Source organism: Lipotes vexillifer, unplaced genomic scaffold (assembly GCF_000442215.2).
Source record: "Lipotes vexillifer unplaced genomic scaffold, Lipotes_vexillifer_v1.1 scaffold366, whole genome shotgun sequence".
Taxonomy (NCBI): Eukaryota; Metazoa; Chordata; class Mammalia; order Artiodactyla; family Lipotidae; genus Lipotes; species Lipotes vexillifer.
The window spans coordinates 759,263-784,689 of record NW_006780143.1 but is presented as its reverse complement, the minus strand read 5'-3'; the positions used below and the strand labels follow the sequence as shown (position 1 = coordinate 784,689).

General features: G+C 40.1%; 1 protein-coding gene across 5 annotated transcripts in view; it reads left to right on the top strand.

Annotated features, from left to right (window-relative positions):
- Positions 1–25,427, top strand: part of PDE4D (phosphodiesterase 4D) — a 1,474,095-nt gene that overhangs the window by 1,411,467 nt on the left and 37,201 nt on the right. For 4 of the 5 annotated variants that reach the window (XM_007453218.1, XM_007453217.1, XM_007453222.1 and 1 more), the window contains one exon: positions 11,366–11,478. In XM_007453218.1, the coding sequence (XP_007453280.1) occupies positions 11,366–11,478 (113 nt within the window). Of the gene's footprint in view, positions 1–11,226; positions 11,280–11,365; positions 11,479–25,427 lie in introns of those variants that run through there. The other variant, XM_007453221.1, reaches the window with a different exon arrangement.

Sequence of the window (25,427 nt, the reverse complement as noted above, 5' to 3'; positions counted from 1 at the left end):
TTTTTTTTTTTTTTTTTTTTGCGGTACGTGGGCCTCTCACTGATGTGACCTCTCCCATTGCGGAGCACAGGCTCCGGACGCGCAGGCCCAGTGGCCATGGCTCACGGTCCCAGCCGCTCCGCGGCACGTGGGATCTTCCCGGACTGGGGCACGAACCCGCGTCCCCTGCATTGGCAGGCGGGCCCTCAACCACTGCGCCACCAGGGAAGCCCATGCCCCCGTATTTTTAAATGCTAGTGACTTTGCGTGATTTGGTGTGGTCTTGTGAAGGCTCTTCTAGATCTTAGATTCTTCACTCATGTTCAGCCCAGAACTGGTTAATAATTGAAGGATGATGGTAAGAAAATAGTAATTGGCTTAGGACTGAGAACCTGTGAGAGTGGAAGTAACCCTTTATGTATGAAATGCCTTATTGTAGATGAATTAATTTAAACAACCTTATAAGTTGGGTCAGAATAATAGTTACTATTGATTGAGTACCTGCTATAAGTCAGATATACGTGCATTACATGCATTTTCACATGTGTTTCTCATAAAAATTAATTCCCAATTTATACAATGGGCTCAGGTATTTAAACGACTAATTTAAGATAACAGGATGACTAGAACAATGGCAAAGCTAGAATTCAAATTCTGGGTGACTTAAAAATCTATGCTCTTTCCGATCTGTCATACTGCTTCCCATAGGGAACTCTACGGGTTATGGGTCTTTGCATGTGTGTGTAAGAGCTTTCTTATCCAAATCTAAACCTCCCCAGATACTCTTGTACAATTAGAAAACTAATTTCTTTTACTTAAGCTTGTGTATGGTGCCAGTTCATGCACAAGTAGACCATCCATGTATATATGATATAATCTTGAGTGCTAAAACTTGCTCTATAATGTATACACATTTAACAAATGCAGGTTTACCAGTAGGCTGATGTGGCTTCTCACTCATATGTTCTACTTATAGCACAAGTAGTGAGTATAAAAATGGGACATAAGAAGTTACCCTTCTCAAACCTATTCATAGCCTATTTGAAAGAGCCTAGTCTTTCTTTGGACACCTTTTGTACAGATATATTTTTCTTAGCTCAGACTTCAATTCCCTTAAATGGAATGAACGTCTCTTTGGCATTACTTCTCTTTAGGTATCCCTAGTGAAGGGTAGTAAGGAAACAGAGAAGGCAGCAGAGGTACCAGTTCAGAGTAAAATATTCTGGAGCAGTTTTGATTAAAACAATTATTTTCTTTTCTCCATTCAGGAAGGAATTCTCCACCTGGGGTCCTTGGGGACTTCAGGGAAGCCAGTGAACACTTTTAAAATAAAAACTCTGATTATGTGAACTTATGTCCAGTTTTCTGGAGAGGTTTGCTTTAGATTCTCAAAAGGTTTATTAGACTTCCAAAAAGGTTTACAAGCATTGTGCCTTTTGAAGTATAGGGAATCAAAATATACCTACCGCCAATGTCTCCTTTATGGGCAATCACTTAAGGGAGTTTTCCTTCCATGTGAAAAGTCAGAACAAAGATTGGGAGATAAGGATGATGGAGTGTACAAGATAGAATAGTGAGCAATGAATCAAGTATAGGTATTGGTGAAAAGAAATACATGATATAATGTGACCATGAATTATAAAGATTGAGAAAGGATTTTGAAGACAGAAAAGTCATATTCTAAGGAAAATCTAAAGAAAAGTCTGGAATTAAGAAATCTAAATTATTTTTTAAAGCATAAAACCAACAGAGTATGTATGTGTGGGGTGTAAGAATGGGGAAACAGATGGGGATGGGGTGGATGGGGGAGATGAAGAAGTGAAAACACAGAATAATCTAATGGGGAGGCCATAGACAGTATTTAAGTTTATTACATTGAGAGAGAAATATAGATTTAAATATGGCTGTTAGAAAATAACATGAGCACTACAGATTGGCTAAACTCAGAGCGGCAAGAATAGGTAAGCAGGTAGGAGATCCAGCTATTCTCCCAATTTTGATTTGTATGGGGAACCCATTCTCCTCTTGATCTTGGTAGGATGGATGGCACACAGCCTTTAGTTCATTCACTTGTTCCCCTCAAACTTCATACCTGCATATTGATGGAATCTTTCAAAATTTTGCCTGATTTTATAAAGTTCATTCTCTGTATTTATCATAATACCTATCATTTCAGTATGATATTAATATATCTTCCAAAAGACACCGTGATGCATTAACTGTTCCAAAGTTCTGGCAATGTTAGCTTCTGATACTCTTTAGCAACAGACAACACAGTTCGAAAGCAAGAGATGTAGCACAAGAGATACACGAAGATGGATACATCTAGAGAGGCATACGCAGGACATGATGACTACTTAAGTCTTACTTGGAAAGAAATATTCTTATTTGTTATAAAGCATGCCTACTTATTGGTTATTTGCTCGCAGATACTTGTTGAGTGCCTGTAAATGTCAGCAACTGTCCTACGCACTTGTAGAAAAGCCTAGAAACATATATAAAAGTGACATAAACACAGTCATAGAGACAGAAGCCAGCAAATTGTATCTAGGTGGAAGGATTGGCTAAGAATGGCAGCCTGAGATGGGATGGTGAATAAGAGGATCTGGAATGGTGTGGAAAAGCTCACTGGAAAAAAAAAAGGCCTTCTGTGACCTCAAGAAGTATGGCATTCATAGAATAAGAAGGAGGGAGTTTGTGCAGCTGAATTTTGAGTGAGGAACTTACACATTAAAAACAGAGCTTAAGTAAGATTATTCTGACTTTATAAACAGGACTGTGGTGAGAAAAACTGCACCCAGGGAGATCCAGTAGTCCACTGTTACACGAATCTAGAAATATATAGATGAGGATTTGACTGAAGGTGGCAGTTGTAGAAATTAAGAAGAAATTGGTAAATCAATTGGCAAAGTATTAGATGGGAATATGGTTGGGGGCAGGGGTAGAGGGTATAAATATACAGCAGAGAAAGCAAGACTTTCTATTTATCAATAACTTTCTTTCTCAAAATATCTCAATTTCAAATGTAAAACATCCATACCTGGTACACAGTTGAACTAAACTCACAGAGTTCCAGAACCATGGTATTGGATGGGACCTTTGAAGACATCTGGTCAATTCTGGAATGCCCTCTATAGTAATACCTGACCCCACCCAGGTTAATCAGTCATGAACAACTTCAAAACCAACACCTCACCCAGATTAACATAGTGTCAGAAGTTATAAAATAAGCAAGTACCAGAGCTGTGTAGGAAGTAGAGATCACCTAAGCAAACTCCTTACTTGCTATAAGGAATGCTTTGTGCAAGAACTGACAGAGATAAGGATGACTGTATCATCCCTGAAGGTTGATGGAAACACAGATACCCTCCTACAAGCCCCCTCCCCACGGGAATCAAAATGACTCCTAAGGTTGTAACAGGTGTATGAAAATAACATACATAGTTCTAATAGTTTTTTTTTCAGCCTTTTTGCAAAATGTTTGCTGTTCTTTTATTGAAACAAATTCCCAGAGGGAAGCTTCCTCACTAGCATTTCTAATCTTTGTTGGTGAAATATGAATTGGGAATGAAAATCATCTCACCTCAAACCGGTGGGTGTATATGGTCTGTTTTGGATATCAGTGGCTATGCCTTGATACTCTCTCCTTTGAAATTCTTTTCCTTTGCTCCTGAGTGGTTCTCTCCCTACCTTTCTGGCAGCTTCTCCTCTCACACTAGGCCTCCTAACTGGTCTTGTCTTTCTCCAACCCTCTTTTCACACTTCCCAGAGTAATCTTTCTGAAAAGCAAATCTGACCATGTGACATTCTTGCTTAGAATTTTAGTGGCTCCTTGGGGAAAAAACTATAAACTCTTGGAATAGTATACTAAATCCCCCATAACTGCCTCTCCACCTTTATCTTTGTCCATTGCTGGATCCCAAACTTAGCATTATCCTCTGCTTGTAGCTACCTGAATGGCCTATGTTCTCTAACTGGCAGTGACACGTTACTCTCTATCTTAGATGTCACCTCCCATTTCTCACCTGGTTAACTCTTCAATTCATCCTTGGAGACTCCAGGCTGGCATTCCCTCTTTCAGAAAGTTTTCCCAGATCTCTCCTGAGATGTGGTAGTTTGCACCTTCCCTGTCCCCCATTTCTGCCTTATGCCGACTTTGCTGTACCTACTGCCTGGTTTTGGTGGAAACTTACATACATATCTCCAATAATTGCCTTCCTCATTGGACTATGAGCTTCTTTAAACCCACAGTTATTTCCTTCCATTTGGTGTACCCAGCGCCTGGGACCTAGCAGGTGTTCAATATATGTTTATTCAAGTGAAAAGAAAATTATTATAACCAGTAGAATGTAAACTCCTTGAGAGTAGGCAGGAACTTTTAACTGCCTTGTTCATTGCTGAATCTCCATCATTTAGTGCAGTGCCTGGAAAAGTATCCAGTAGGTAAGCAACACAAGGTTATTTAACTCATGGTCTCTCACTGAAAATAATCTACAAGGTTCTTGTTATTATCCCCAATCTACAGGTGCGGAAATTAAGGTCCAAGAAAGATTAGGTGATGTGCCAGGGATTATGGCTTGTATGTAGTGGAATGGAGATGGGAACCACCTCCTACTCTTCTAGTTTCCATCAAGGAGTAATATTACTTATAGTCGTTCACATGTCACATAAAGTCCGCAATCCAGATGTCTGATTAAGCTTGGCTCAAACTCCAATTCCTTGGACAGAATTCCTTCCTGCTCTTACACTGAGTTCCAAAAGCTTCCTCCTCTTTCTCTGTCTCTTCTCAGTGTCAGCTCAGGCTGACATTTCAGTTTGAGCCAATCTGGCCTCCAAGCTCAGATTAAACAAAACAAAATCTCTTTATCTCAGCATTTTGTACCTTCAGTAACTTTATTAAAGTTTGGGGGGAGTGGGAGATTTATAGGGTGAAATTATCCTGTAAACAAAACTAACTCCTTTCTGTTATACACGCACACACACACACACACACACACACACACACACCCCACATATATTCCCACTGGAGCAACAAGCATATTCTTCCCCTTTTCTATGTGGAAGAGACCACAGGTTAGTCCCGCCCAAACCAGTACGCCTCAAGTCCCATCTTCTGTAATAAGTAGCCTTGTCAAGCACTTTCTTGCACTCTCCCTGAAAGAAATTCTGGTGAATAGAGTTACGATGAATACAATATGATGACAATTTCAGAAGACTGTAGTTTTTAAGAGCAAGAAGTCTATTCCTTTGGAAGTCCCACTGAGCAGTCCTTCAGTTCATGCCTGACATGTCATGAGAGCATATGCTTATGTCAAATTTTAATACTGAGGGCTTCCCTGGTGGCGCAGTGGTTGAGAGTCCGCCTGCCGATGCAGGGGACACGGATTCGTGCCCTGGTCCGGGAAGATCCCACATGCCGTGGAGGCCCTGGCCCGTCAGCCGTGTAGAAATGAATTTCCACAGAGAGACAGAAAGTAGTGAAACAAGCAACGTGTTTATTAGGAGGGAAAAAAGTACGTGTGGATAGACACACAGGCGGGCTCAGAGAGAGAGTCTCACCTCCGTGGTAGTTTGAATCACTGTTATGGGGCATTTCTTCCGGTTTCCTTTGGCCAATTATCTTGCTTTGCCTGGTTCTGAGTCCGTATTTTGTTTATCTCAGGGTCCTCCCCTCTGTGCGTGCACATCTCTCAGCCAAGATGGATTCTAGTGAAGAGGCCTATGGGTAGGTTGACATCACCTACTATGGGGTGGCGGCCCCTCCCTTTTTGACCTTCAAGGAACCTTTCTGCGCATGTGTAGTCGGGAAGGTCTCCTTGATCTCAAGAATGAGGAATAGGTGGTCTTTTATCTCTCATCTGGGCGGGGCTCTTCCCTACATACACATATACATACATCTTTTGAACACAGGCCCATGTGCTTGTTCATATTATTTTCTCTTAAAAACTCTTCCCACCCCCTTCACTTACCTCCTGTTTCATTCTTTAAGCCTCTGCCTTCTCCCACTCCACCTCTGATTTAAATTGCCTTCTGTTATTCTCCCGTAGCCTACATGCTTCCTTCTTTCAGAATGCTTTCTACAATATAGTATGCTGAAACTATCTCCACCCCTGGACTCTTAAGCTTTCCTTGGATAAGGGGCACATTCTTTCATTCAGCTTGTTTTTGCAGACTCTAATAAAGTGTGTGACACATACTTGGTGCTAAATAAATGTTTGTTGAATTTCTGATGGTACTAGAAGTCAGTGAAATCCAGTCTTGTATTTATTTCTTTAAAAAATTCTACTAGAGCCTTAGGCAGACCCAGAAAAAAAATCATAGATAGTGGGAAGATAGAAAAAAAACTCACAAAATTATGTACACCTTCTCCTTGGAGGTCTTTTGATGTACTAAGTGAAATTTTATATTTTTCATAAGATTTCAAAACAAGAACTTGATGCCAGAAATACACTTGGAAATGAGGACAGCTTGCCACTGGCAAGCTCTGCTTAAACCTGTTACATGTACACATTGAAAGTGTATCCAACACCTTCATGTATTTCCCATCAGATAAAATGTAGAGACAAAAAAAAGTCAGCAAAAGTTAGAGCTAAATTGCATCAATCTTTTACTGTAGCAAATTCAGGGAGTGACTAGCTTGAAGCAATACATGGTGAAGTGGAAATCATTTTTCTCCAGTTCTACCTACTTTAGACACTATCAGTTCCATCCTTAGGAACAAAGAGGGAATTTGGGTGGGAATTAGGAAAGGAGAAGCTGGAATTGCTTAGGAAGCTATACATTTAATTACTCACTCTTAGGAGATGTTTAGTGAAGGGCTTTTTTTTTAAAGAACAATCTGAATCAGCCGTTACAGTTTGTATTTATTTTTTTTTAATGAAGGGAAAGCAAATGGTGTCCAAGGTAAAGTGATTTTTTTGGACTTGTTCTCTTTATTTACACCAATAGGCCTGTATAGGAGTTATGACAAATTTATACAGACCTTTAATCAGTCAAGAGTTGGCAAAGAAACTGGCATCCATAGAGTCACACATTATGTAGAACGGATCCTTTTACCTCAATGGTCAACATCGCTGTAAGTTGTGGGTAAGAGTAAGCGGCTGAACATTTCACAAGAAAATGACCTCAACCTCTAGCTCACTGCTGTGGCTCTGAGGCAATTAGTTTTTTCCTTTTCAAAAGGAAGCTGCTGCTTCAGCATCTTCTCCTGGAGCTCCTGGCACCATTTCAGGCCATGTGTCAGGGGAACCCTTGATCACATCACAATGACGGAAGCCAAGTGCTGGCCTGCAAGAATTGAGGACTGTTTGTTCACAGAAGATCCTGAGCAGAAACACGGGTGTCACATAGTTCAAGGGGGCCTTGAAGGAAACTGATGCTGCTGTAGGAGGGGACTTCCAAAGGCTCAAGTTATTTCTCAGTTGCTGTTCCAGAGCCCTCTCCTGGCTTTTATGGAATTTGGCCAAGAGTTGCTGCTTAGACAGTTTCTCCCTGTAGTTCCTTGACTTAGCAAGATTTTGGACGGGAAAATAGAAGAGTTTTCTTATATTTTCAAGTAGTGCCACAGTGACTGCTACTCTCTGGGGAGAAAAGTATTTTATTCATGAATGCAGTATGTGTTCTTGGTAAAACCCCAAATTAAACTAGCTCACTGTTTTTGTCCAGCGAAATGTTGGTGACATTTAGGTGTGTTGTTTGGTGTGCTGACTCAGTTTCCTGGAGGATAGCTGGCAACTCCACATCGAGGCTTTTTTAGTGGGGATGAAAAAGTCAGTTACTTGATGTTTTAGAACATTTGGGGTTAAAATTCCTAAAAGTTAAGCTTTAACACTGATCCTGAAAAACTGTGGCTAACCGTATTGCCTATAAACCTAGGAATTTGGAAAAAGTAGTATTCTCAGCTCTATGCTAATATCAACAGTAGTTCTTTATTTGAGCAACAGTTTTATAGAACAAACTGTTCTTTGCTCTGTTGTTAGTACTTATTTTCTTACTTATTGGTATGTAGGTGTGCTCTAGTCATTTTTTTTTCTTTTTTCATTCCCCAGATTTATACAGTGAATGCAGAAGTAGTCAGAACTTAAAATACATAAACAATAAAGGTGTTTAAAAAAAATTAAAAAAATAAAATAAAATACATACACAGGCCACATTCTTATTGTACTCAAATGCTGATTTTGTCAAAATGACTAATCTATGATTGGGACGTAAAGTAGGTCTTCTGAAACAAGCTGTCCCTCTTGTCGCTGTACTGCCTTCTTAAGAGCAAGTCCTGTATTTAAGTACATAATGTCTTGAGGCATTGAAACTTTACTGAATTACTTCTTCACTATTACAATTAAAAATTAAACACTGGGCTTCCCTGGTGGCGCAGTGGTCGAGAGTCCGCCTGCCGATGCAGGGGACACGGGTTCGTGCCCCGGCCCGGGAAGATCCCACATGCCGTGGAGCGGCTGGGCCCGTGAGCCATGGCCGCTGAGCCTGCGCATCCGGAGCCTGTGCTCCGCAACGAGAGAGGCCACAACAGTGAGAGGCCCGTGTACCGCAAAAAAAAAAAAAAAAAAAAAAAATTAAACACTGAAGTGTAATACGTGGTGCCACATCCTGCTAGGTCCAAGGCCTATATTTCTGAAAAGCTTTGAGGAGTTGGTGAAGATGGGAGGGGGACTGGGAAGTCCCCCTGGGGCTCAGACTTTGGAAAAGTTGGAGAGCAGGGGAGAGGAACACGGAACACCAAGCCTTTGAGGTGTGGAGAGGGGATTCCTGGCTTCCAGATATAACCAGTGACTGGAAAGATGGCAGTGAACAAATCCTAGATACAATGGTCATGCATCTTTAATCCATTGGATGAGCTAACTATGGGTAGCCCAAATCAAATCACCTAAAATAAGTTAATTTCCTCTTAAAATTCCTTATTTTATACCTTGGAAGAAAAAAGCCAAAATAAAACCATATAGTACATGTATTTCCATCACAGCTAGGTAATGCTACAGTTGCATATGGAAGATATTAAGTAAAATGAAAATGTGTTATGGTCATAGGCTTAATTATTATTTGTGATCTTTAGGGTATGGGATTACAAGGAACTTTCTGCATTACATCTTTGTGTAATGTTTCAAATTTTATAACAAGCATGTTCTAATTTTATATACTTAATCAGGGAAAGGCTATACAGATAAAATACTTTATACTTACGATTTAAGATTATCTTTAAGGCTTTTCCTTTTGTTGGGGGAAAAGCTCCAATCACACTTTAATTCACCTGGCAAGGTTAGGTAGTTGTTGTTCCCCAAAAGTATATATTTACAGAGATTGGTGCAGGAATAAAAAAGTGGAATAAAAGAGGCAATTTTTAACCTAGAGTTCCCAAAATGAATAGCAAACAGTTCAAGAATCCCTGATAATAATAAGCCACATGGCCCATGTAACAAATACTTTGAAAGTTATTCTAACTTTTACAAATGTTATATAAAAACCTATCTGGAAAATCCCAGGAGCCCGAGATTCAGTCCATGAAATTTTTTGTTGTGCCACTCATCATTTATGGAGTCTAAATTTCAAGGGCAGAATTTCTTCTCCAATACCTGTAGATTCGAAGACCAAGGAAAAGGATCTCACCAACTTCATGTAAGCTTTTCAGTGTATTCTTTCTAATTGACAGTAACAAAGTTTCGTAAGATGGGCTCTTGGGAGTTTGGATGTTTTCCCTCCTCTAACAGGTTCACTTACCTGCACGCTAATATAGTGAAGTTCTCTGCAATTGATCCCTTACTGTAGACCTCCCCCAGGGTCAAATTTTGTAAATAGAACCTGCTTCCATACGCTGTCTTTGGATGTGGTCTTTCCATTTTCTCACGTTTGTAGTTTTTTCTGTGCACGGTGGGTAGAAACACTCTTCCAGACTCTTCCCATTGGCATCGAAATACCATCCCGGTCCCTGATTTGCAATTCCACTGACGAAGGAAGCATGTATGCAGGACGGGCGTAAACTGCCCATACGGTGTGCTGCATTCACATTGCTCTTCCTTTACAGTAACTCTTAGACAATTCTGAATGTGAAAACACAACATATTGCCAAATCTGTGAATTCTAAGGCGTTCATACCCACAACATTGTATGTTTTTGTTTGCTTGCTTATGTCCACCCCGAAATTTAGACGTATGGTTCTTAGCAGAGGCTGGGCTGGGAACTGAGGGTCTGGTCTTAATAGAAATACTTTTGATTGCACAACCACCCTGTCCTCTTGAAGTAGGTAAATCCTAAACCCTCAGAAACGAAGCCTCAGAAACACTAAAACCCAAACCCACACAAACGGTTGCGCGGGTCCTAAATAACCAGCTTGTGCCGCCCGTCGGGCTCTCCGGCGAAAGCTCGCAGGAAGCACGGGACAGTGGAGACGCGGAGGCTCGGGCCGGGCCGTCTGGGCAACCGGGAGGGCCTCGGCTCGGCTGGGCGCGCGGGGTCCCCGCGGGGCAGGTGCGCCGTCGCGCGCGCGTGCGCCCCAGGTCCCGCCTGAGCCCCGCGGCGGGCGCGACCCCGGGCGGCGGGCGAGCTGGCGGCGGGCGCTCCACGCCGGGTTTTCCGCCGCTCCCCTCGCCCCGGCCCCCGGCAGCAGCACTGACACACACTGTAGCGCCCGCGCCTCCCCAGCCGGGCTTCGGAGCGAGCGGCGCGGGGCCGCGCGGGGTGATGCTTCGGCGAGGCGGTGGGGCGGCGGGGGCCCCTGGCGGGCCGTGGCTCCGGGCGATCTCGGCGTGAGAGAGCCGAGGAGGAGCCGGGCGGCTCCAAGGGCCGTGCGGGGCGCTAGGGGTAGTGTTCCCGGAAAGCCGCGGCGATGGAGCCGCGCTGCGCCCGCCGCCGGAGGAGTTGAGAAAGAAAACAGGAAACGTGGTGGCTGCGCACCCGGCCGCGGCTGATTCATTCGCTTTGAGTGAAGGCTCGGCAGGAGGGCGGGCGCGGGGCCGCGGCTCGGGGCCGGGCGCCGCGCAGATCGCGCCGTGGACCAGACGCTCCCTCCGCGGGGCGGGCTCCCGGGCGCGCGCGCCATCCCCTTCGCCGTCCTCCGGCACCAGGACTTCTTCAAAGTCGCATCTTGAGGGTTTTGGTCCGTGTAGAAGTTGGCTTGCTGCACTTGGCGCGCCCTTCCTGGACGCCGAACAGAGACGCCAAGCTGGAGAGGGCGTGCGTTCCCGAGGCCGGCCACACCGTTAGCAGAGCCCCGGCCCCCGTCGCGGTGCCCGGCTCGTCAATATGAAGGAGCAGCCCTCATGTGCGGGCACCGGGCATCCGAGCATGACGGGGTACGGCAGGATGGCCCCCTTTGAACTCGCCGGCGGCCCTGTGAAGCGCTTGAGAACTGAGTGCCCCTTTCCCTATCTGTTCGCAGAGGAGGCCTACCAGAAACTGGCCAGCGAGACCCTGGAGGAGCTGGACTGGTGTCTGGACCAGCTAGAGACCCTGCAGACCAGGCACTCCGTCAGTGAGATGGCCTCCAACAAGGTAAGCCCCGGCTCGGCTCTCACCGAGGCTCCTAGGCTGCTGATTCCCACGCTAGTGAAGCCACCAGTCCCCGTGGCCTGGGGAAATACATACAGGGGTTTGTCACACTCACTGCATTTTGTCTCCCTTGGAAGGAGGTTCCTGATGCCGTGCCTTCCCTCTCTCTTCTATTCACTCCGGAGAAATTAAATATTTTGCAAAAGCAACTTTGACATAGTTTGACTGCAGTACCCCCAAGACACTGTTCGTGTGTGTGTGTGTGTGTGTGTGTGTGTGTGTGTGTGTGTGTGTGTTTGGAGGGGTACTTCTAAGTGACACTTTGCCCTTGCAACAGAAACCGAGTCTGGTCTACAGGCAACCCATGTTGTAGGGTGTTCTTGGGATTCCCAGTGGAAAATAAGAGTTACTAGAGGTCAGTGCAATCCCTTGGATGTCACCACCTACTGAACTGAAACGCAGAAGAGTTCACTGAACTTGGAACCTTAACCCCCATTTATCTAAGTGTCAGGGTACCCTGTAAGAACTGAGCCTTTATCTTTTTGCTTGGCCATATGTGTCCACAGGGGACGTCAAAGTTAAGGTTCATTGTGATCACTGCCTTTGTTTCCGTGAATCTTGGAGAGAGAGTCCAATTTTCTGAGGTTATTTAGTTACAGTGATGCTTCAATGGGGCGTTTGTGCCGTATGCCAAGGTGCTGGTCTTGGTGGATAGTGGAGGTTTGAGGGCTGAGAATCAACCCTTAGCCTGGCACAGCCTTAAAGCAAGGTAGAGTGTTGTCCGTTTTGGTGTATTTTTTGGAATTCCTTGTTTGTTTTTTTAAAACAATCTTCAGTTATGTAAGGAAATAATTGGGATTATGTATGTTTTTAATGATTGTTTGGCTCAGGGGATAGGAAAGGAGGCATGGGCATGTTGGATGCAGGTGGCTGAGGGATTTAGCCAGTAAGGACTGGTAACTTTGTGTGGCGATTAATAACAGTTGCCCCTAAAGGTATTTAAATATCTTTGGCCACCTATTTACAAGGTCAGGAAGGTATACCATTTTACTGTTTATCTACATGCACATATTTTTCAGACAGCTATGCTTTTTTTTTTTTTTTAGTTTACTATAGTTTTTATCCCACCCTTTTTTTTTCTCATGCAGTTTAAAAAAATATCATAGCATATCACCCACTTGATTGTCTTATCTGTTGACAATGCTTATATAGACAGCATGGTTTTTAAGTAAAAAGTTAGCTTCAAATAAACAAGATAAAAAGGACCGCCCAGTCACTATCTGCGGGCACTAATCTACCCGTAAGCACACTGACCTACCCATATGCACACTGACGATCAAATCTGTATTTTTTTTTTCTGTCATTGAAGCCTCATTTCTAAATTTGGTATGGCTCTGCATCAAAATGATGGGTTATTACTCTCTTACTCCCTGCCGTGGCATCAGGTGCCATTGTTCTCATCTGGCTAACAAATTCTTAGTTCGTTGATTCATTTTATAACATATAGATTGTTCTTTCATAATTTGGTTCATAATAGCAGTAGACATATGCTGAGTATCTCCAGTGTCCTAAACACCGAATGGGACCATTCTGCAGTGGGCCTGAGTTCTTATTCTCTTGTCTGGTTAGTTCTGTGTAGTAAAAGGAAAAACCAGAAGGCACCAAAAGATGTGCAAAAGCCTTTGCTTATATTTTCAAGATGATTTGACAGTACTTTTTCAGCACAGTGAACCTCAGCAGCTACAATTACTTTCCCCCTAATCCATACTCTTAATGATGAGACCTCTATTTGAATTTAAAAATTAACATTGAAATCTAATCATGTATTGTGAATGATTTCAACTGTCAAGTATTAATTTATCTATACTTTAAGATGAAAAAATAAAACTTGAGGTCACAGTGATTGGTCAAAATGATTTCTTTCTTTTTAAGGGCATTTCTGTCTTTTAAAATCCCTGTCTTTTAAAGACAGGGATTTTTTTTTTTTAATCTTTATTGTGAAGGCCCCTCAGACTTCAGGTTAATTTACAGGTTTAGTGTAGGAGGTGAATTTATTTGGTTGAAGTGAAATCTAGGTTAAGTGAGAAAAGACTTTTTCAAAATATAGTCATTCTAGCTGTGTTTATGTCTTGTAAGATTATTGACATGGCACTTATTTTTTTTTAAGCATCTTTATTGGAGTATAATTGCTCTACAATGGTGTGTTAGTTTCTGCTTTATAACAGAGTGAATCAGTTATACATATACAGATGTCCCCATATCTCTTCCCTCTTGCGTCTCCCTCCCTCCCACCCTCCCTATCCCACCCCTCTAGGTGGTCACAAAGCACTGAGCTGATCTCCCTGTGCTATGTGGCTGCTTCCCACTAGCTATCTATTTTACGTTTGGTAGTGTATATATGTCCATGCCACTCTCTCACTTGACACTGATTTTTAACATTAAAAAATTCAACTCAGCTGAAGCTGTTGATTAAACTTTTCATGTCTAATTCATTCATTTCTTTTTTTAAAAAAAACCCATTCATTTCTAAATGAGTGCTAAGCTCCTGTAATTTTTTATAGATGAAAACGGATTAGCATAGAAGGAAAAAGAGCTCTTGGTAAAGGTTGTAAAGTTACCCTTCAGCCAGATAACAAGGGCACAAATAAGTCACATCCACATGAGCTGTAAACTGAGTTGGAGCAGCTGGTCTAAAGGTCCCCAGGAGTGATGCCGAACCTAAGTCTGAACTGGAAATGTGACAACTTGCGTCACATGTCCGCTAGGTTGTCGAGCATCTCTTGAGTGTGAATGAATAAGTCTGAAACATTGCTTTTGATTATTAGTCTTATTGCCGTCCATTCTTTTCACATGTACTTGTTCGAACCAAACCAGTGTTTCCCTTGAAAAGTCATGAAGTTTTTCTTTGTTTTCTTCTCTTTCTCAGGCTTAAAAAAAAAGTACTCTAATAGATTAAAATGACACAATAAAATACTAGTAAACAATCAGGATTTTTAAGTGATTATGTAGAGAAAATATTTATTATGGAGGTGGTTTTGGGTGTTAGGAAGAAGGAAATTGATTCCTCAAACTCATTTAACAAATTGGGTTAATGAATTCTTCATATTTTAAAAAATCTTAATAGAAGGAATCTGAACTATTAGCAGTTTTTAAATGATGCTTTAGAAGCAACTAGATGTATTTCCTGATCGGGGTTGTAATGTGCATAATGCTTATTGATGGTATTGAGACAGGAAAATTATTGAATTTTTGGCCACTGCCAATGTTGGCTATAATACATGTAGGATGCTTGTACCAAGTAGGGTAAGAGACTCCAGATGGCATTTAGTTTGAGAGGTTAAATCTACAGCATTTAGCCTAATAAGCCCATTAATCTGCCCAAGATTTGTACAGATTTCCTTTGAAACCTCACTGCTAGAGTTAAGAGAGGTTTTGGTGAGGTCTCAAAGCTTTGGAGGCAGACAGACCTGGAAGTTGAATCATGGTTTTGTTCCTTACTAGCTGAGTTACATTAGAGAAATGACAAACTTTTTTTTGGCTTCGGTTTCCTTAGCATAAGACGAGCACAATGATATCTATTTAGAAAGGTCAGTGTAAGAATTTGAAAGAATATGTGTAAAACAGTTAGCTAATAAATAGTGTCTGACAGGGACTATACCTGCCATTATTGGTATTATTATTGAAGGTTTAGGTTAAACTTGATTGGTTGCCTACTTGGCTAAAATATTTTTTTTTACCATTCAGTTGTCATTTATACTTGATGTTTTAAGTTTCATGGATTTTTATAATACAATTCTTAATAACTGTCTTTAGTGCACAGTTCTGTATTGTAAAAAATGCTTAAATTATATTTATACTTTTTTCAGTATAATACAGACACAAACATTTTGAAGTTCTAAATAGAAGCTTAATCTTTTCTTAAATTTCAGCTACAGAATTCCAGACAGCTAAATACTTTTTCTCTTTTATTCTAAAGCTGAAAAAACAGCACTGATTAATTTTTTAGAAAATATTAAATATAATGTGGGATTGGTAGGTACATTTCCATCCTTTTGTACAGGTTTTGCAAAGCTAAAGTAACTTTTTAGACTGTTTTTAAGGCGGAATAGCTTCACAGTGTTTTTGGTTACCTTTCTCTCATAGAAAGTAAACTGAGGATGTGAGGAGTGCAGGCCAGGATCTAAGCCTCAAGAGTTATGCTGTGGAACCCTGTAACTTTATTCTCTTGTGACCTAATAATGCACATTTCACCACATCTTCAATGTAAGTGTGGCGATGTTTGAAGGAGAAAAAAATCATCTTGATTTTCCCCCAAAATATACTACTATAAAAATGTATTGTTTCTTCTCTCTAAATTTGGGGCAGTTCCAAGGCTTGGCATTGCTGGAACCTACCATGCTTCAAGCTGAAAGTCTGCCTTGAAGTTAGGATTCAGGCATCCTTCTAAGAGACTTAAGGCTTTTCTTTAGTTCTTTCTAGACGTACGTAGGCCAGCTTTGCAAATGTGAACATGACTTTTATATGGAATTTAGTTTGTCTGTTTGCTTTTTAACAAAGATCTCTATCATGTTTCTGTTGCCTATAAATTAAATTGCTTTTCTGGGGTGCTTTTTCTTAGTGTTTTTGCGCTCTGCTCCCCCTGCTGCTTTTTAATAGTCAATGCATACGTAACATACTACAGCTTTCTGTGACTGCGGGTATACTTTCTTCTGGGCAGGAGTGGTCCTGGAATGAATATAGAATGTTCGTAGAAGTGGCTAAATCTTAAGATTTTTCAGCATTACATGATTATAAGATAGCTCAGAACAGAAATAAATGTTTAATTGTGCTGAGAAGGAAGGTGAAACTAGTTGGAAAAGGCATTTTAATTTTATGAAGAGCAAATAGCAAATAACAGTCATTTACTTCAAAATATTAAAACTTATTGACATAGTCATACAGAGTTGGTGAGAGTTAATCAGCATACCTAAAGGAAAACTCTAAATTTTAAAAGAAAACACCTTTCGTAAATATAGAAATTCAGCTTACTGATGTTTTCAGTTTGCTATCTACTTTTTCACCTACTTTATAAAAGTAGATTTACCAAAGATTTATGTTGTTTACATATAGAGCCTTAAAGTTAATATGACAGATTGGACATGCTTATTTTTATGATCACTGTTAAAAAAAATACTTCCTTTGCTTTTAAGTAATAATAGAAAGAGGGAAGCACTTTTAACAGATATTTTTATATTTCATTGAATAGTGAAGTCCTTGACTTTAACTTAATAAAACAGTAAAGATTAAAGCAAATTTTATTTATCTCTGCTGTCATCAACTCAGTTTCTGTATCAGTATTTAGTGGCAGTAAGCTTAAATATCCTTAACATTTAATTATCAAAAACTTCTATTTTTGTGATTCAGTAAATTAGTCATTACTTGAGAAACTGCTTTCAGTTATTGCATTTTGATTTAATTATAGGAAAGCAGTAACTTCTTGTCTCAGAGTGTTATGAGCTATGTCTTTTTTTTTTTTTCCAAAACAAAAGGCTTGGCCAAGATAAAAGAGCACTTTTCCCAGTGTATGAATAGATTAAGCACATTTTTTCCCCAAATAGCAAGGATGATAGGTAATGATTTTGTTCAATTTAAGAAGATTCCTATGATAGTCATAGATTGTAGCTATTCCATAAGATATGTATAATTATGGCAGATGTGAAATGCTGATAATGATTTTCAGTTGATCCATAAAATACTATGTAGAATCTGATTTTCTCTTTTTCAGAAAGAAACCAATCCTTTTAAACTGCAAATAGCTGGAGTTTATTTTGTGACAGCATAGCTCTGCCAGGGCTAGCTCTGTACCTGGCTAGTTGTGATAGTTGAATTGGCACTTTTAGCCTGAGATCTTTCTAGGAAATAGAGCATGGGTAGCCCTTTAGTTTACTGTTCACATTAGTTTTAAAAGACATTTTAAAAAGGCATTTTCTTTTATTTACTCTAACAGGGATTAGGATGGGGAGGGGTGAGCCTTCCTGTTTGCTTAAACAACAAAAAATTCTGCTTTGTTCATTGGGAAATTCGTTAAGTTGGATTACCAACTACAGTGATAATAGTTTTATTATCCTTTACACTTAGAGAATATTTTATCTTTAATGAAGTATTTTTCTTTGTTATTATTGTTTAATATTCTGGGGGTTTTTTTGTGTGCCTGTTTTGCTGTATTTTGTGTGTGATGGGGATGAATGGTATTTATTCTTTCTCCTGACATATACACCAATGCTTATGGCAGCTTTGTAGAGTGGAAAGGACATAGATGTTTTTTGTCAGGTGGACTTGGTTTCAAATTCTAGCTCTGCTGCTTCCTACCTAATGTTTTGGGGAACTTGCCTCACTTCTCTGAATCTTAATTTCTTCATTTCTAAATGGACATAATAAAAGGGGAAAATACAATTGAAGGTTGTTAAGAGCATTAGATATAATATATAGAAAGCTCACTTTGCTGAATAGCATATACTGGCTGCTTAATAAATTACATGCAATTTATTGTAACCCTCGACTATATTGGAAAGGAGAGACTAAGAAAAACCATGTGTCATATACTCCTTGTAATATAAGAACATCATATTTTTCAGAAGAAAACTGTGACCTTTATAATAAATAACAAGTCAAAATTAGTGTTCTCAGACTTCCTGTGTACATTCATAACTACTATATGTTAAATGCTTTTATTTAAAGCATTTATTTTTTAAAGTTAAATGTCCACCTGAGTGCCTCATCTTAAGCAAGGAATTACATGAAATCATGGATTTGATGTTCTAGTTATTTTTTATTATAATATTATAATATTAAAATATGTTATTTTTTAATATAATGTTCTAATCTTTTTTAATATACATTGAAATTAATTTGTAGCAAAATGAGAAAATACTCATCCATACCACCTTAAAGCATTTTACTTACCACTCACAGACAATGGGCATACTTTTCATTGTACTAGTCTAAATTGGCAGTGAGAACCATCCGGGGAGTCAGTTTTGGTTAGAAAGGTATGTCTGTTTTAAACAACCTATGGTTTTTCTTCTCTGCCATTAATGGGATTTCCCCACTAGAGGAGAAAATGCCAACTGTCATCGGCAGAAGTCTCCCATTCATTAGGCATTCGTTCCGCAGGCAGAATGGTCTGTGGATTTAGAGCACTCTCCTGCAGCCAGACTGCCTGCATTGGATTCACTCTCCACCCTTTACTAAATCTAAATGGGACAATTTACCTTCTGTGCTTCAGCTTCCTCTTCTGTTAAAGAGTTACTGTGATGATTTAATGAATTAAAAGATGGAAATCGTCCAGACAGAGTCAGGAACATAGTGGGTGCTCAATAATGTTAGGTCCTTTATATCCATCTACAAAGGAATATCATCTTTCTTTTCTTATTTTGTGGGGTGAGAGTTAGAGAAGGTGTTTGTTTGCCATCCTGATACTTATGCTGCCAGTGACCTTTTAAGAGAGAATGGTGGCCTCATGATGTTGATGTGAACCAAATAGGACTCTTGGAATGTTTCATTTGCTCTTCTCCCCATCAACGACTTTTCATGGAGTTTACCTTTTGTTTCTTTGTGTAACTTTATGGTAGAGCCCATCAAACTGGCCTGAGGTTCTCTCAGAATGTCTAAAACTCTCTAAGCTCTTTCTAGCAGAAATACCTAAATAGTGGATAATAGTCCAGTGACTTTTCTCTCATAAATGAATGCACCCTGTTATTCCTCTGAATGAGACTGAAAGTAACCCAGGCACAGAATCTCTTATTAATACTTAATGTTAAGAAAACTGTATTCAGGACATAGCCTTCCATGGCACTTCTCAGCAACTTTACCATCAAGTATATGCAAACATTTCCTTGCTCAGTCAGCCGAGAGAACCTAAAGCAATGATACCCCAGTAACACTGAACACATCTAGCACCCTTATCTTGGTTTTCTAATACTATTCTCCAATAAAAGGAACCAGGACTCCTTGAAGTAGCTGATTCTAGAACTGGGGCAGGAAATGAGGCTGGAGCCATGTTGCAGTTCCAGAAAGTAAGGAAGTGGCCAAACGAATGTTGATGGGAACCTATCAAAGGGATACAAGAGCAAACTGAAAGAGCTCCCAATTCCCAGCTGGAACTATTTGATCAAGAAAATAAACTAGTGTTGAAATACAACTCAAGGTATAAAACAAATAGCCATGAGTTCAACTGATATAATTTATTGAATAAATAATTAAATGGGGGAGAAGAGACAAATCCCTTGTGCTGAAGAATTCCAAATAATTTATGTATATACTCCGCTCTCAAGGAAGGAAAGTATAACTCTCCACTCCTTAAGTGTGGGCTGTGCATATTGACTTCCTTCCGAAAAGCACAATGTGGAAAGAGGGAAAGAGTACCGCTACTGTGGACAAACCTGATAAACACACACTACCCTCAGCCAGTGATTAAAGTCGACATCAACGGTGATAAGTCAAGTTGTAGTAGGCACCCTTGATATGATCTGATGAAAATGGTACTGAGATCTGAGTTTTTCTACCAAAAACATATAACCCCACTCTAATCATGAGAATAACATCAGATAGTTCCTAGTTGAGAGACATTCTACAAATACCTGACCAGTACTCCTCGAGACTATGAAGGTCATCAAAAACAAGGAAAATTTGAGAAACTGTCACAGTCAAAAGGAGCCTAAGGAGACATGCTGACTACATGTAATGTATCCTGGATGGAATCCTGGAACAGAAAAGAACATTCGGTAAAAACTAAGGAGATCTGAATGAAGTGTGGGCTTTAGTTAATAATAATGTATCAATATTGGTTCAATAATTGGGACAAATGTATCCTATACTAAAGTAAGATATTAATAATAGAGGAAACTGGGTGTGGGGCATATGGGAACTCTCTGTACTTACTTTCACAATTTTTCTGTAAAACTGAAGCTTTTCTAAAATAAAAAGTTTTATCAGACAAATCTTAACCATCCTTTAGGGTCTACCTGCAATGCTACCTCTCCTGTGAAGCCTTTTCTGTCCTGTCTTCTCCCATATCTCCCATCCCAGCCTCCCCTAATTGGGTGTAATGTCTTTCTCCTTTGACCTTCTACAGGACTTTATTTGTAGTTCTTTTAACTCTCCGTACAATATTTGTTTCTTTGTTTTATTCCTGTCACATTTACACTAGGTCATTAGTCTTACTCATTTGCCAGCCCCCGTCACATGGGACACAAGGCCATATTGAATAGGTGCTCAATAAACATTGGGTGAATTGTATGAATGGTATTGTGGTGGTGATTCTGGAAAAGCACCATTCAGTGGTTCTGATCTCAGTGCTATAGGGATCATCACTGATCAATCTCAGGGACTAAGCTTATTTTTACTCATCTAAGCCCTAAGGCTTAGAAGATAAAAATTCTTCTTCCTTTACGGGTAATAGCTTCAACTTTATTGTTTGTCAGACCCTTTGCAAGGGAGTTACTGAACATTAGGTCAAATAATTGAAGAAATGTATCCTAATTTTTCTGTCTAATTATCACTTGAGTGGAATTAATAGAAATTAGTAAAATGAAAATATACTCTGTTTCTGCCTACCACTTAGTTCTTTGGTAGTTTTGGTAGTATTTAACATGATCAGTATTTCAAAGCATCATTGTTACTATTATCCATTATTCATCTCAGGCTCAAGCCTTATGTGTTAGAACTAAAGGAAGCAGAAGTGATCATTTGTCTGACTTATCTGATCTCAGTTGGAAAACGAGGCCCAAAACTTGTCCACGTCCACCTATAGTTAGAAATCTCCTGACTTCTTACGTAGCAGTTCATTTTCTAGAGGGTCCCTGCACCATTTGGGGTTTTGTGTGCAGCCTTTATCTTCACTCATATTCATAAATTGCGGGAGGGAGATACACTTTTTATCTTTGAATGTGTTAATGGAATACAAGCCGTGTTTCTGATAAGTTTATGGATTCAATAACTGTTCAAGTACATAACCAGTGAATTTTCTACCCAACCACTAGGAATACTGATGAGTCCTCCTACATGGCTTCTAGCCCAAACCCAGTGAGTGTCAATATATCATTTTGTAGTTGGTCATATAAATTAGTACTGGATGCATGGTGTTGGTTAAAGTAAATGCCATTTTTCACCTTGGATTGGTAGACAGGGTCTGTACATGATAGTTGATATCTTGCAAGTAAGTGGCTTTTCTGTTATTAACAAGAGTCCTGATCATTTCACACTTAAAAATCTCTTTCCTGCTTATAGATGCTCATCAGAAATTTTAGCACAGTTTATGCTGGGTTTAGTTTCATCTCATTTAAATTAAAAGTTTGTATTATACAGACAAAAACCATACAAGTCATATTGATGGCCTTAAGCTGTTCTCTCTCCACTGTACCTGTTTTAGCAATAACATTCTTCTTATAGGTTTGTTCCCAGTAAAAATGACATATCTGAAAACTTTCCCTGCTAGCCTGGGAAGAAAAGGTGTGCTTGTTGGTTTTTGCCTGTTACGGAGTATTCTGTGCAGTTTTACCCAGGTCGTGCTTGGGTTCCTGGCAGCATCTCTGGTCTGCTGCACTGTAATCCCTATTGTGGCAGCCTCTGGCATTTATTGCTGGCAAGCAGTGTGCTTGCAGACATAGGCACCATAATAGGAAACACCTCGGCCTGTCATAAACAGGTCTGGAGAGTAGAAAGCAAGGCCTGACAGGGATGTGTCCATAGCAAACGGGCAAAGATGAGACTGACATTGTGCAGTAAGTCCAGGCTGATGTCTGTCTTCTTCATTTCAGAAAATAACCCGCTGATTTTTAAGGCTGCTTTCCATTGTTGGCATAGCAGTGTTTTGGTTGCTTTGTTTTTTGCTTTAGACCGAAACGTGAATAAAGACATCTTATATAATACTCTCCAAAATATTTTGAGAGGATACATCAAAATCTTTTCCTATTGCTAGTCTCCTTCTAATTCTACCTGATCATTCCAATCCATACCCATTAGGGAGAAGGAACAGCTATTTCATTACAGTGGAAAATTACTTTTTAAAAAAGAATCATATAAAAATAAAATTATCATGTGTATATTTAAAGAATTATAAATTATACTGAATTATAAAGAAAAGAGCATTTCTTAGGTGACTTTTTTATGCCTTTACATCAAGTTCAAGTTTTAGAAAAGGAGTACATTCTTTGACCAAGAAAGGTTCTATTTTATATTCATTCGCTAGGTTTTTTTTTCAAGCCTCAGAAAAATAATGAGCTACAACTTTAACAATGATGAGCTTTGTCACAAGAATTTAGGAAGAAGATAAATTTCAAAATTGAAGGACTTTAACAGTTTTTAATAAACAGATAGAAATGCTTTCATGGGTGCTTTAAATATATATGTGTCATTTCATTATTTGCTAGGAACCTTATTTCACAAAAGAGGTTCAAGACTGCAAAGGATGAAAAAGCTGTAATTTTGCTAAAAAGAGCATATTAAAATTTAGATAGACACAGGTGAAAGTCTTGAACTTTTTTCTTTTTTAGTTTAGGTGTTAGGTGGCTATTTGCTGACCTGCCCCTTCCCTTTTTTTTTTTTTAGTAAGCAACGATCTTCTTGTACTTTTTTATTTTGAAGGTTTCAAGTCAGTTTCCACAATATGCTCTGATAAGAATGAAACTAATTAATATTATCTTTGATACACACGTTGATGTTCTGCTCTTTGTTTTCTTCATCTTGTATTCTCACTGTGGTCTCTTAGATCTCCATAAGGGTAAGTGATAGTTGGGTTTCAAGAAATCATAGGAATTTTTATTTACTAGAAATAGTCTTATTTCTTTAATATGCATCAGGAAAGATTAGTTTACTTTCTCCTGGAAGATACCGTTTGGGCCTACATCTTAATTTTTCTAGATAGTGTTAAAAAGCAGTAAAATAATAAAGGGTACATAGTCGAAGAGCCAGAAGAACACTACACACCAAAACGGTTTGTCCCATTTTTAAAGATGAAAAACTGAGGCTGAGTTAAACTTGTCCAAGATCCATATGCTTCTTAATAGATGTAAAGATAACTCTTCTTCTGAATGTAGCATCAGGGGGAAGGACTGGGAGATAGGGAAACAAGTGTTTGTTCTCAGGCTGCATTTTCAAAATTTTATTTATTTAGTGAGTACTAGATTCCTAAATAGCAAGAGCCATTTTAGCAAAATATCATCCCTAGAGGGAATCCTGTTGTGCAGCTGATTCTGCCTTTCTTGTTCTCTGTATCATGTCAGGACGGGCACAGAGAGGACCTTCCTAGCTCCTAGCTCCTAGGAGGAGTATGATGGTGGGATGGATGGCTCGTTAGGCTGGGAGTCAGCCTAGCAGTCAGGTGGTAAACAGGGCACAGATGTAAAATGAAGGATAATAGGGTCAGTGGATGAGAAGACCAAGTGACTAAAGCAGATCTGAAATTCTGAGCTGGCAGGGCGTTTGAGGTGGAGGAAGATAGAATTGGATGGGCTGAAGCTTAATAGTGGGGAGGACGGCAGCAGATAGAGAAGGTATAGAATGAACTCAGGGAAGGTGTAAGCAGGTATTAGGATTTTTTAAATGACCTATTACTATGGAGTTGCCTTGGAGGTTTGTTTTCTTATTGGGGCAAAATGGGAAAGGAAGCTGGGCTCGTGGATAGAGTGAAGAGTAAAGATTGAAGGAAAGAAAAGTAGGAAGGCATATTAGACAGTGAGAGGAGGGGGTGGTTGGCAGAAGGACTCTGACTGGGCTGACCTAGGAGCAGGGCTGCCCTTGGCTGGAGACAGGCTGACCGCTTTGCGTTCCTGCCCCACTCCCACCTCAGGAATGCTGAAATCTGGTTGGGATAAACCTTTGGGACAGTCTCAGAGGAAAAAAGAAATCCCAGAGGGGTCACGTGTGGGTGTGAATGTTTAAGAGAGGACAGTCGGCTTTGGGGGTGGGGGGGGGAGGGAGAGAACCAGCTGGAGAGGGGAGATTTATAGACATAGGGTATTTCACGTGGCGTGAGTCTTTTTTAGCACCAATAGCTGGCATCACCTGTTGGCTCCTTGAGTCATGGCCCAGTAGCAGCCTGGGTGGGTTGTCACATCCAAATGCTGGGCCATCCCCTAAGGACCTGTTGCCTGGGAGTGAGGACGTGGGACAGCAAAGTACAAGCTGGAACAGGGTGAGGAGAGACTGAGGTTGATTCACTAATAGTGATTAATTATTAGATGCCAAGAGAAAAGTGGAACAGAATAGCCAATGACAAATGTGAACCTTTATCTTGATTCTGCTTTAAATCTCGTAAATTCCAATGAGCTTAGCAATTCCTCTTCTGGATATGAATGCACCCCACTAGAGTTGTGGCCTTGGATACTTAAATTGCTTTAACTTCTCTGAGCCTCTGCTTTCTCGGTAAATCGGGATTAACAAAAATCTATCTCACAGGATGGTTATGGGAATTTAAATGAAAACTTATGTCAAGTGCAGAACATAGGGCACACCTCTAATAGGTACTGTGGTCTATCTTTAGTTGGGAAGGGAACTAATTTTAAACTTAAAAGGTGAACTTTATATACTGCCATATAGGTAACCCAATGCAACTGGAGCTTGAATCAACAGGCCTGGGCAAATGAGCTCAGAGTATGCATTTGAAATCTTGATCACCATCATGGTGATTTATGAGCCCTCGCCAGCTTGCATATGGGATGGCCCACTGAAGTTGTTTACTTTAGTTTTAGCTCGTTACCTAGCATTCGTGGGTAGCATATTTTTATTTACGCTCTCACTGACCATTTAACCATGATTACTTTGAAATAATACGTATGAAGGCAGCCATGAAAGAAACATTAGAGTGGTGAGGGCCTCATGTGCACCTTCTGTCCACTTTGTCTAAAAATTGGCACGTTACTTAGACTTTGCTTTTCCCTCACCCTGGATGACCTCAAAGCCCCCTCCAACTAATT